Raw genomic sequence first — 13,781 nt, 5'->3', positions numbered from 1 at the left:
ATGTTATAATGCTCCCTATCTACGATAATTCACCTTGCGATGGATTTTCATTGACGTAACCCCATCGTTTATCGAGGTTTACCTGTAAATGACAAATTGATTGCAAGTTTGTGCCAGATAGAATATTCTGGGTGAGTATGTTACCCTGTTAATTAGGAGGCAGGATTGAATTGTTTAATGATTAAAATAGGAATGTAGTTGATATGAGTTCTGTACTGTATGTTTGTTTTATTTACTGTATTGAAACTACAAATACAAAAGGAGCTGGTAATGGATGGACTAAATAAAATTTTCATTTGGCACCTTTACTAAACTTCCAAAATATGATGACACTAATATTAATTTCAGCTTATTATTACAGTACTGTACCGTCATGATTTTTTGTTTTTATAATTATCAGTACCTAGTATTTTAACCCATCTTTATTGTCATTGCTCCTCCACAGTATTATTTATAACACAAACAAATGTAACTCCTTCATGAGTGATACTGCTGAATAGACTTAAAGATTTCTTTGCCAGTTTTTTAATGCTACTGGTTTTTAATACCAGTACAGTATTTAAATGTAAAAAAAAACCAGCCAAATTGTTCAGGAAGAATCTGGTAGCATCATTTATACAGGTTGAAGGAAATAGTTTATTAAAGTAAGAAAAATTATGTAGGCAAGATGAAAGTATTTGAAAAACTAGGTTGATAAAAAGCTACTCACAATATGATAGGCCTTAACATCATGATCTTTTAAAGGATTAAAAATGTTATTTCTACTTTGTTGATCCATAAATTTCCAATATTCTATTATTTGTAACTCAATATCCAGAAACAATTATGGTACAGCTACACTACTTTAAAAAACATTATATTTTCCTAATAAATCTTCTCCAAACTACTTAGTTATTTCATATTCAGTCACATCTGTACCTGTCTCACCAAGTTAATTAAGTCATTCTGTCACAACAATTATCTTAAATATTAAGTTCATCTAATGCAATTTTTTTTAGTCTAATGGTTTGGTCAATTCTTTAGTGTTATACACCAAGCTACTTTTATGCTATGCATAATATGGAAAACATATTTATCATTGCCTACAGAAATAAAATACTGTATGCTTATTGTAAATAGGCACATTCTTCCTCTATCAACATCACAAATGGAATTCACAAATTGAGTTCATTAATAGTTAAAAATAAATAAATGGCCATATCAAATGACCAGTCTTGTTTGTGTGGATGATTACTATGTACACACATGATTGTAGTTTACTAGTTTTTCATTCAAATACACTCTTATATGAATGATTGCATCCCTTTCCTCACTCATTTGTGCTCATACTCAATCACCATGTATTGCACTTTACTTTCATCAGCAATATACAGTACAGTACAGTATACAGTAATACACTACAGTACTGTACGAGTATATATTTTTTTCTGCCACTTTATTCTCTGTGCACCACAAGTTTCTCCTCATCACAGTTAAGACTGTTGAGGTAGTATAAATACTTAATATGCAGTGAATACAGGCTTCTAAGGAGTCTATATGCTGTCAGGAATCAGCAATCCTCTGGCCAAGAAATTATTGTATAGCAAACTTTGTGAACTCGTATATTTTTCTCACCAATTATAATATTGTTTTAGTAACAAACATTTGATTTGTATTTCATCACAAGCTAGTATTCACTGTTAGAAGACATATGGTATATAGAATTATAGATTAGCATTTACTGAGCTGGTAACCTTTTTTTTTTATCTTTAATGGAAACACTTAAAGATACCACTGCACCAATGAAGTACCTAATATAAGCGATCCATTAGGCCATCTGTATATTTCTTCAGTAGACAGTGGTTAATCATCATCATCCTCGATGGGTTGTGGAGGGAAAGAGGACATATGGAACAGTGGTGGTCGTGGACGGCCTCTTCCACGCCCTCGTCTTCTTGATGGAAATCCACCTCCAATCTGTAAATATATGCAGTATACTGTATGTAGGCCTTCTGATCCTCTGTTGATTGTTATATTTATAAAGTACAGTATACAGCACACAATCACTGACGTAATTTTTAAATTTGTTGTGAACATCAATAAGAAACACTACTTAAAACAAAAGAGCTGGTGCTGAATATTTCTGATACTGAACTACGGTACAGTACTTCTGTTTGGATACGAGATATGGCTACAAAGTAAAAACACTATCTAGAGCATATACAGTTGTCTCATTATAGAAACAATCATATTTATAAGGAAAATTTCAGTACAGCATGCCTTTCAAATTCACGGGGGTTAGGTTGATGAGTTCCCCAAAGCTGAAACAGCGAAGAAGCTCCAAGAATTCTTGGGTTTAGTCAACTACTACCACCGCTTCATTGCCCAAGCTGCTTGCATCCTCGCTCCTCTCCACGATCTTCTCAAGGGACTCCCCAAGACGTCTCACACGCCTCTCATATGGACTCAAGAGGCTTTTACAGCATTCACCACTATCAAGCAGCACATCACACACCTTACCCTGCTGGTTCACCCTGCCCCCCAACACCCAGACCACTCTCACAACAGACGCTTCTTCTACTGCCATAGGTGCCGTCTTACAACAGGAGATCAACGAAACTCTCATGCCCATTGCCTTCTTCTCAAAACGGCTTGAACCACCTCAACTCAAGTACAGTGCCTTCGATCAAGAGCTCCTGGTCATATATCTTGCTGTCAAGCATTTTCCAGCACTTCCTCGAGGCCCGTCAGTTCACCATCTTCACTGATCACAAGCCCCTTGTCCACGCCTTCGTGTCAGCCTCCCAGAGACATACACTTCGTGTTCTTCGCCAGTTGGCTTACATCTCGGAGTTCACCAGCAACATCCAACACATCAAGGGCAGCCACAACGAGATCGCCGACACCCTCTCCCATTGAACGAGGTCTGATCGAAAAGTATCAGACCTTTAGCAGGTGAAAAAAAACAAGCTTACTGACTGAGTTCCAACTTTGAACCCCTTCAAAGTAGGCCCCTTGGGACTCAACACACTTAGCCCAGCGGTCCTAACAGAAACTACAACCCTCCTTCTCCCAATGCTTCTCCCACAGATTTTGTGTCACTCGACGGTGTCGTCACCCGTAGCGGCTGAGTGGTTCACACCCCTGCCCTTTATGTCTCCATGTGGGATACAACCATGCCGACAACAAGTTTCCTGCAGCTCTCGGAGGGGAGGGGGAGTATTGTAGTGGATCCTCTCCCCTATAACTGCTGATTGATCACTTGCCATCCTCTCCTCAGCCAACCAGGGTCGAGTTACATAAACCAGCCCTCACTTTCGAACTGTGCGGTGATTGACCAGTTGCCGCCTTCACCTCAGCCAATCAGCAGCGTTTTTCATCTTTGCACCTCGATTCTTGATCCGACAGAGTCATATAAATACCCCCCTGCCTCCCCATGAGAGCAGACGACACCATACTCTTAAGTAGAGAAGACCTTGTAGTGGATTTCTCCCCTACAAATGCTGTTTGTTGCTGAGTAGCCGACCCCACCAATTCCCCAGTGTATGCCTCGTGGTCTGGGTCAACCAGCGCCGCCATACATCACGGAGCGGGGGTCAACTACTAAGCCACGCCTACCCCCCGCTATTTAAGACCTGACCTCGTAGTGACCTGCCCTCTTTCTACCTACACCAACCAGCCAGCAACACACACCTCCTCCTCCGCTGCTGCCTGGCGGCCCTCGCTCCTCCTCTGCCTGCCTGGCGGTCCTCTCTCCCGCCAGCGAGCATGGCGACCCACAAGCTGGTCCTCCTCTGAGCGTCCTCACCAACCAGCTCTCTCTACATCACGCTTGTAACCATGCTGCCTTCCCAGCACCAAGCTGCATTGCACATCCAATAGAACATGTATATAGAGAGCACATTGTGAGTTTCCTTTCTCCATCCCATCCCGAGTGTGAACCAAACATCCTGAACCCCACAACCTCCTCTAAAGAAGCTCCTCCACAGCAACTCCTCTACAACACAGCAACTTCCCAGCACCTGACTGCTCTGTACATATAATATATATATAAAGAAAACGCCATTGTGAGTTTCCTTTCTCACTGCCATCCTGAGTGCGAGATCTCCATGTACGTATGTATGTGAACCTAACAAAGACAGTTGACACAACAAAGAGAAATTAGACAACTGGCCACATACACTATGCTACAAGACAATTATCACTATCATTACTTCAACATCATTCATGTGTAGTTTGTAGCTAGCAAACTATTTGGATTTCGACATTTTGTTATACAGTATACCTGTATAATACAGGTATACATTGTGGCTTAGAATTATCCCAGGAATATACCCTGCAATTCAATAATTCAATGTACATCTTTGTGAATCACTATATATATATATATATATATATATATATATATATATATATATATATATATATATATATATATATATATATATATATATATATATATATATATATATATATATATATATATATATATATATATATATATATATATATATATGCTGATAACCGCAAGGAAAGAAGAAAACACGAAGTTCCCAAGCGCTTTCGTGTAATTCAAATCTTCAGGCAAAACAAGAGTGTTTAGTAATGCTTTGTAAGAAATTCAGTACAGGGGTACTATTAATTTGTATCAGTGATGAATTATAAATACTCTTTTATTATTATTATTATTATTACTATTGTTATTATTAAAATTTTCATTATCGTTATTATTATTATATTTCGTTTCCCTCCCAAGCCAAGATGTGGGTAAAAAACCTGTGCCCGGTGGGCTAATCCTGTTAAAAAAACAAACAAAAAAAAACATTGTGAGATGCTGAAGTTAACTATAAACTTTTTGTACTTGATTTTCATTGCATTACAATCTGGTCAAAATGTTTGATGTAACCATAACTATCTAGAAAATCTTATTGCAAGGCGTGTTCTTATTGGTGTGCAATATAAGGGTTGTTATCCGTCAAGTGCTTGATCTTCGACATCCGTATATACTTTTACTTGGAGTCCTAGGCGTCCCTGGGGTAGTAGGATATTGGTGTCCGTAGACTTAGCACGCGAACCCTTGATGTTCCTAAGTTCGGGGCTCTGGCTTTAATCTAAATAAAGATTCATTTAGACTTTCCAAAGAGGGCTCAACAAAAGGACCGTACTCACTCATACCCAACGTTTTGGCTTGGTAATGGTGGCAAATTTCAACTGGGAGCAAAATTTAACAGGGTTGCCTGGATCTTCCAGTGGTAGAAAACTTATCAACGTTGGGTGGAGTTGTTAGCTTCCCCTTTTAAAAAAACTATTTCTAGCCTAGAAGTTGGTTTTTAAAAGGTGAAAAAACTTTCTCTTGAGTAATGGATTCGGAAAGTTTTACTGAAATGTCTTACCACCGTCTCTGGAGCATTGTCAGATTTGAAAAACGTATATAAAACCAAGTGTTAAATGGTATTAAATTTTAATCCCGCTTTTGGGGGGGGGGGCATGTGTAATACTTTCCTCAAGAGGCAATTAGTATATATAAATCACACAATTGTGATCAACGTGTCATACAGCTTAACGTGCTCCATGTCTTCCCTTCAGCGTGTTTATTAAGCATTGCTTAATATCACTAAAAATGCGATACCAAGAAGGACCTCTGCCTCGTTTTCATTTGATGACTATAAAAAAATCAGTTAAGCTAACCAGTCTGAATTACTCAACCTGTTAATAATAAGCAGAAAATTGCCGTGATATACTATCGTTGTGGATGTCTGAAAACTGTATTGATGGGATATGAAACAATTACTGTATATATGCAAACTAAAAACAAGAAATTTTTAGGTGTTAGCCCAGAAACTATATGTTGTTCTGTAACTTGTTAAGCATTGAACATAAGCGATTGTTGGCTTTTTGACATGCTCAATACTTTCAATGGAAAATAAAGATCATCTCAATTTTTATCTATGTACAGGGTGATTTTTGTTTTATTCAAGAACCCTAAATGATTCCCATACAAAAAACTATATCAGTTGGGAACCTAATTTTTTGCGTAAATGTAGCCAATGTTATAGATAAACGTAACATGATCCTGAGATTTATCAGGTATCACGTGATTTATCACTTGACACTTCAGTGTCAGTTGTGTTGAACGGTATTTACTCACTACTCAGTCACGCCATGGCGCTCACTGTGTAAGAGCATGTGTTTCTTGTCGAACATTAGTCAAGAATGCATCCTTGGGGAATATCAAATTGCATTTAAAAGTGGCTTTGGTGGTCGTACGAAACCTTCGAAATCAGTGATATGGAAACTGGAAAAGCAGTTCAGAGAAACAAGCTGCGTGGAAAAAAAAAAAAAAATGCCCCAGCCATACAGCCTGAACAAGCTTGGGTAACTTTTTGGTGACTAGTGTTCAAGTAATTATGGCCACCTAGATCCCAGACCTCACGATGCCAGATTTCTTTTGTGGAGATATTTGAAGGATAGTGTATGCTACAAATCCACGCACCTTTGATGAATTAAAAGCATTAATCAGTGACACAATCAGTAAAATTACCTAAGAAATTCTACATTCTGTGTCGGAGAGCATGCTGAAAGGATAAAATTTTTGCCTGCAACAAGTTGGTGGACACTTTCAACACTTCATTTAAGGTAATCAATTGTGTGGATCATGTCACGTCTTTCTGTAACATTTGGCTATATTTGTGAAAAAAAATATAAGGTTCCTAACTGATAAAGTTTTAGTGTATGGTAATTATTTATGGTTCTCGAATAAAAATAATAATATGTTAAAGATTGGTTTTGCTGACGTTCGCATTTCCTATAGAAAGAGTTAATATTTTGCTATTTGGAATTTAGATACAGGTTACGTTACCTTTCAACATTCTTGGATGGTCTTTATTTTGGAGGTAATGTCCAAAAAATCTGCCTAGTCGCTGCGTGTCGTCTGTTTCTTTACCACCGACCCACTCAGCCCAAGTGTACTCTCACGCTGACTAAACACGTGATATCAAAATAAGTAATTTCTGTGTAATGTGGCACGGGATCCGGGGAGCATATTTCCCAAATGTATAAGCCGCAGCACCACCACCCCTCAGCCAATCAGCCTGCCAGCGGTACAGTCAGTCACAGCCCACGTTGTGTCCTGGAAGAAGTTGTCAAGTCGCACGTTTCTAAGACAAATATTCTGCCTTACAGTGAAGAATAATGTATTTACGTGTTTGTGTGTAGGAGAGAGATAGATAGATGAATGCAATAAGATTGGTTAAGGATTTATTTCCTTACTGAAGGCAGAATATTTGTGTTACAAATGTGATAGTTATTTATTAATGTTTATTCCTTCATGTTTCTCGTGTTTGTGTATAGGAGAGAGAGAGAGAGGGGTATTTAATTAATGAAGATTGAAAAGACAGAGGGGATATAAAATGGAGAAACAGTTACGGCATATAATGAAGTTGAAGTTAGTTTGTGGTGTCAGGTTAGTCGTTAAGAGATCATCAGTTACAGCCTCTTGACGTTCTACTACACGCACCTTTTTTTTTTATTGGGCAGAAGCGTTTACAGCTCCCAACAGGGAAGCATGCTAAGTTAATGCTTGCCTTTATGTCTCTTGAGTTAAGGGCGTAGAAGCCTGAAGAGTCAATGGTTTATGTCTAAGCAAGTTATTGGAAGCTCCAACAACTTAAGAGGATAAATAAACTAAAGAAGACAAAATCCCCAGGGCCGGATGAAATTTTCCCTCGAGTCTTGAAAGAGTGTAGGGAACAGATTAGCGGACCCCTCGTAAATTTATTTACAAAATCATTCGACACCGGAGTTGTGCGAGACTTGTGGAAACAGGCAAATGTAGTACCCGTATTCAAAAAGGGAGACAGAGCATCAGCGTCAAATTACCGGCCGATCAGTTTGACGTCAGTAGTGGGGAAGTTTCTTGAATCAATTATAGCAGATAGCATCCGATCGCATGTAGAGAAAAGCAAATTAATCTACGACTCTCAACATGGGTTTACAAAAGAAAAATCTTGTCTAACAAATCTGCTGACGTTTTTTAGGAAAGTCTTCGAGGTAGTAGATAATGACGAAAATTACGATGTTATTTACTTAGACTTTAGCAAAGCAGAGTACCACATCAGAGGCTTCTGAGAAAAATTAAGGCTCATGGTATCGAGGGGAAAGTTTTAAATTGGATAAAATCATGGCTCACCGATAGAACGCAGAGGGTCAGCGTAGATGGTGTTAAATCTGAGCGGGGCCGTGTAACCAGTGGGGTTCCCCAGGGGTCAGTACTAGGCCCACTCTTGTTCATAATCTACATAAACGATCTAGATACTGGGATCAGCAGTGACAAAAGCAAGTTTGCGGATGACACCAAAATAGGGCGGCAGATTAATTCAGGGCAGGATGCAAAGGCATTACAGGAGGATCTAAATAAACTGCAGGGGTGGTCTGAAAAATGGCAAATGAAATTCAACACCAGCGAGTGCAGCGTACATAATATTGGAAGAACAAATACTGTCAATGTATACGGCCTTAACAACATCATCCTAGAGGAGTTGACTTGTGAAAGAGACCTAGGGGTACTTGTAAGCCCGGACTTACGGCCTAGAAAACAGTGCAGAGTATTGGGTTTTATATCTAGAAGTGTAAGTAATAAGAGTCAGAGATCTTAAACTATAGCGCTAGTCAGGCCGCACCTCATGCGGTTCAGTTCTGGTGCCCTTATTATGGGATATCAATTCACTAGAGTCGGTGCAGCGAAGAATATGATTCCGGGACTTAGAAGGTTAAAGAAACTAAATTTGCATTCCCTAGAAGACGAAGAGTGCGAGGAGATATGATAGAAGTATTTAAGTGGGTGAAAGGAATCAATAAAGGGGATATAGATAAAGTTCTTATAATATCCGAACAGGATAGGACTCGGAGCAACGGATTTAAGTTGGATAAGTTTAGGTTTAGGAGGGAGATAGGAAGGAACTGGTTCACAAATAGGGTGGTGGACGAGTGGAACAAGCTTAGCAACTTTGTAGTAAGTGCTGGAACGCTGGAATGTTTCAAAAGGAGGCTTGATAGATTCATGGATGATAGAGAGTGGTAGTAACTCTCGACAGGAGCTGCCATGCACAGGCCAACCGGCCTATTGCAGACTCCTTATTTTCTTACGTTCTTATGTTCCCTAAATACGAATTCGCAACTTTCGATTAACAGTAGGTACCTACTTTGCTGCTAGGTGAACAGGGACCAAGGGAGGCTGGGAAGTGTGTCCGAACAACTTTCCACCGGCCCGGGAATCGAACCCGTGACATCTCGCTTGCGAGGCAAGAGCGGTACCGCTCTACCCACTGGGACCCCGCCCCTACTACTACTATGATATGGTTATGAAAGCGGCGGAAAAAAGGACGCCGGTCGTGACATACCTTCTGTCACGACCGGCGTTCTTTTATAATACAGTTTCACACAGGAAAGACCCAACTCGCCACCGACTTTGCTCGATGGAAATTCCAGCAAGCAAAGTTTTTGTTTCTGTTCGCACTCGTCCAGCAGGAGTCGAGCATACATTTGATACGTTAATTACTAACACAGTAAAAAATTAAGCTCAGATATGAAGTGAAATGAAGCATAACTATCTCACCTGAAGGCCCATGTAGAACTGAACATCGCCCTTGAAATTCTCAGGCGTGAAGGAGAAGAACGGGTTTGGTCCATAGCCAAACTCCAGGCGACACACGCCATTGGAGTCCCGCCGGTACCCGCTCGCACACGGCTCCGTTGGCACAGCTGCAACGCACACACACACATACATACATACATATGTTGTTACAATGTCATCTATCAAAATTTGTATAAATTGGGTTAGGTAATTGAGAATGGCACAAAATTTAAAAACAAAGTGCAATGAAGGAGATAGTTTTATTCTACAAATTGAGAGAAGTAATTAATATTATAAAGGTTCAAGCATTAGGAAGTGCAATAAAGAAAACTATTAAAGATGAGTGAGCTCTATTATATGAATTGTATTAAAATTACTTTGGTAGCTATAAAGTTTGGTGCAATTATCTGAAGTGTGATGGAGCATTTGGGTATAGTTGTGAGGTCCATAATAAGCATTCATTTACTTTATATATATATATATATATATATATATATATATATATATATATATATATATATATATATATATATATATATATATATATATATATATTTATTTATTTATTTATTTGAGGAACATAAGGCTGTATTATTTATTGGCATAGAACAATAGTCATTCCTTATTGCAAAATATTTCCGTTCAATTCAACACTTTACCTCAGCCTATGACTGACCTAGTCTTTAGTCTCACTCAAATATTTTCGTCCCAGGCCGCCCAACTGATTCGCCAAATTTCATAAAAATTAATTCTCGATCTTTTATTTTTCAGAATACTAGAAAAGTTGTTTATGGCCTTGAGCTGTGACTTTGACATTTCCTCATCAAAGTTCAATGGTTCCTTTATAAGTCAAGATCCAACTGTCCTTTCACATTAGTGCCTCTGGCCTTGATCAGTGAATGACCTTGGACTTTTATCGACTTCATCGAAAATCTAATTAGTTATTTCAGGAATCATCCAACCTATCTGCAAAGTTACCGAAACTGGTTTGCTTATTTCTTTTTCTTTGTAGTCACACACACACACACACACACGCGCGCGCGCGCGGGATGTGAAGATATAAAAACAAGAAAAGATGGAGAAATAAGAGTGACGGGTGAAAGGACTTACTAATAATGGCAGCATTTAGGCCCGGATCAGGACCGTCGAATTCTGTGCCCTTGGGCGCGGGGAGGCCAGACTGCACAGGGGCTGAGGGTACCACGGGGAGGGAATCCGTCTGCCATACTGTTAGGGGGGGCAGCGACCCGAAGCTCATAATGTCAGGACCCAAAAGGGGGGCTCCTAGCGCCTCCGTCAACCCGTTCCGCCACGTCGCCGTTGTCAGCAACGTCCACATGTACATCACTGTTACAATAAACATTGCCATAAGCATCATCATCATCTTAAAAAAAACACAATAACATTTCCTTCTTATTTTTAAATGCTACACTGGATAGTGTTCTAAAGGCCTCCAGAAGCGCTAGTTAATTGATAGTGTTTATTAAAACCTGGGGATGCGACTGTAATTATAAGTCCCACGTATGACCTGTGTGTCGTAAAAGGCGACTAAAAGGAAGGTGGATGGGGAAGGAAGGACACCATCTATTCTCTGAGTATTTTATCTCCGTAGGGAGGAACACGCACACAATGTATACCTGGACAGTGCGGGCATACAAACATTGGTAAACACTAAGGCACCGCAACCAAGGATAACCACCCTAGACAATACAACTATTTGGTGCGAAACTGAGAATGGGAGAATGAAATAAGAGAGATATGAATGATGAACATAAGAGAAAGGAAGTGGCGGATACTTTAAGATTGATCTGAATCTGTCAGGGGCGCGTGAAACCACACTGAAAGGTAGTCGTATTTTTGGGGGGAAGTTTGTCAGTAGAGGTATGCAAACTAGGTTATTGGCTGCAGTGGACAAAGTATTGGTGTATATGACTGTAATATAATCTCCAATCATGGATAATTTCAGGACGGGTGATAAGCTGGAGGATGGTATGACTGGTAGGTGTGGAGGTCTGGGAGAAAATTAAAATGGAGTTAGGATTATCTGCGTCAACGACGTTGTGTATGGTTAACAACCATTTTAAATACAACTAAATACATATATACATATTACACATGATCTAACTCTAAGAGACTGCAAAGTACTGTGTGAGTTTGAAGGGTTGGCAGGTTAAGAAATCAGGCTAGAAGAAGAAATGTGTGGGGTTGGAAAATATTTGGAGAACTAAATAGATAAAATGGAGTTACAATGACACGACACGGGTGAGTATAGGGAGGACACGGCAAATTAGATACGCAGGAGAAACAGCTAAGACGGTGTACACTGTACAGGTTATTTAGGTAACTTATTGAGGTCTAGAGGTATGGTGTTAAAGGATGCTTGAAGAATGGTTGTGGGTTGTTCCAATGCATTATATAGTGTTGAGATGCCACATAGCTGTCAAAACGGTACGTGCTTTTGAGAATTTCCTCACTCAATTTTGTTTAATACAAATAGAGGTTATAGAATCTGAGAGAAAATTCTCTTAAAATGTAACTCACTGAACAAATTTCAATGAGAAAACATGGAGATTGTAGAGGTGTCGGGGAAGTGGGTGTGGACGAGGAAGTGCGAGGTGGCCACCACTGGTCACCTTCCTACAGGAAATGGCCAAGGACGCGAGGACCCCCGTCCCCCCTCATCCCTCCCTTATATCTCCTAGCGTCATTCCTTCCTTCCAGAATTACTGTAGATACTCCTAACCTCTCCATGCTTAGCCACATCTCCCCCCCCCCCTCCTCCAGGCCTGGCTACCACACTGCTGTTCGTTCCATACAAGTGCCGCTGAAGCTAGAAGACGAGCGAGCGTCGTCTGTCTTAACTTTTATTATCTTGTCATTTTAGGGGCAGATGGAAACGTTAGATGCTACTGATTATCTCTCCAGAGACACTTTTATAGTAGAGATCTGTGTACATCACATTTCACGAGTTTACAAGTAAAGGGACGACCCGTCAAACACGACAGTGTGTTTGGTGTGTCACTCTTTGATGCAACGCGACCACATCTTGTAACGCCTATCGTGTCTTAAAAATGTTTCCATTTGAATCTCTGGACAATTCTATAAGACTAAATAAAATCCACGTATACTTTTTACTTCTGTCTCTTCTGGCTGGTGAATAGCAAAAAGGGTAAAGAAGAGTCGCCAGGATGAAGTGTTTAAGTAGGTCGGGAATCGCTCATTTGGAGTGTGTGGACAGTACACGAGGTGAAAATATTTTGCCAAACATATTCCAAGTATGGAAAATCCTATTACGTATATTATAATACTCTGTTAGATCAAGATAGTTTAAAGATATTTTGCTACACAACTTTTGGCTCGTGTCCAGCCCACCAGCGTGTGTATAGAGGTCATGACTCAGCACATAATAATTCAAGATTCACGCCTTGGCACTATTTCTGTTACTTCAGGTAAAGACAAACTCCCAACCACACATGATTTGTCAAACTTTTATGAAGCTATTGACAAAGACGACAGATAAGTAACAAGGGAAGGAGAGGAAGAAGGGGAGAGGAGAAAGTAGGGTTGGAGGGAAGGCAAAGGGGAAAAGAAAGAGGGAGAGGGAGAGAGCTAAACAAGGAAGGAGTAATACCTCAGGAGAGGAGGTTAGGACCACTTGAGAGACCTGCACCGCCAGGTTATACAAAACACCCGTCTATAGAATTCAACATCCATGACTTTTAAGACGTCCATTTTTTATGTGCTGCTGACAACAATATTCTCCATAAAAACCCGTCTTTCCAAGGATTTGACAATGACGAGTGATTAAAGTGTGTACAGTATGTGTAGTGGTGTGAGCATGTGTAGTAGTGTTAGTCACCTACCTGTGTAGTAGTGTGAATGTTTTTGTAGTAGTGTGTGCCTGTGTATGTATAGTGGGGTAAGTGTATGTGTATTGGAGTGTGTGCATGTTTTGTGTTTGTTTTTGCCACAGACAGCGGCAAAATTTATTGTGTACTCATACTCATCCTGTGAGTGGTAGTGCAAAAGAGTTAATCTTACAGAGTATAGATCACAAAGGATGTGTATAACAGACCCCAGTGGTCAAAATATTGTGGTATTGAACGTTAAAGAGTAATTCTAATTAATTGTTTAGTTCTCTATATAGGAGTTGACTTATTCACACCTGCGT

At 39.7% G+C, this 13,781-nt stretch overlaps 1 protein-coding gene across 1 annotated transcript in view; it reads right to left on the bottom strand.

Annotated features, from left to right (window-relative positions):
• Nucleotides 1-213: 213 nt before the first annotated feature.
• Nucleotides 214-13,781, bottom strand: part of LOC121867332 — a 44,888-nt gene continuing 31,320 nt past the window's right edge. Inside the window, exons 2-4 of the mRNA XM_042367253.1 lie at nucleotides 10,721-10,957; nucleotides 9,593-9,738; nucleotides 214-1,956 (exon numbers count right to left, since the gene is read on the bottom strand). Of these exons, the coding sequence (XP_042223187.1) occupies nucleotides 1,843-1,956; nucleotides 9,593-9,738; nucleotides 10,721-10,957 (497 nt within the window). The 3' untranslated portion in view covers nucleotides 214-1,842. The remainder of the gene's footprint in view (nucleotides 1,957-9,592; nucleotides 9,739-10,720; nucleotides 10,958-13,781) is intronic.

This window comes from Homarus americanus, unplaced genomic scaffold, assembly GCF_018991925.1.
Source record: "Homarus americanus isolate GMGI-L3 unplaced genomic scaffold, GMGI_Hamer_2.0 scaffold6317, whole genome shotgun sequence".
Taxonomy (NCBI): Eukaryota; Metazoa; Arthropoda; class Malacostraca; order Decapoda; family Nephropidae; genus Homarus; species Homarus americanus.
This window is presented reverse-complemented; position numbering and strand designations above follow the sequence as displayed.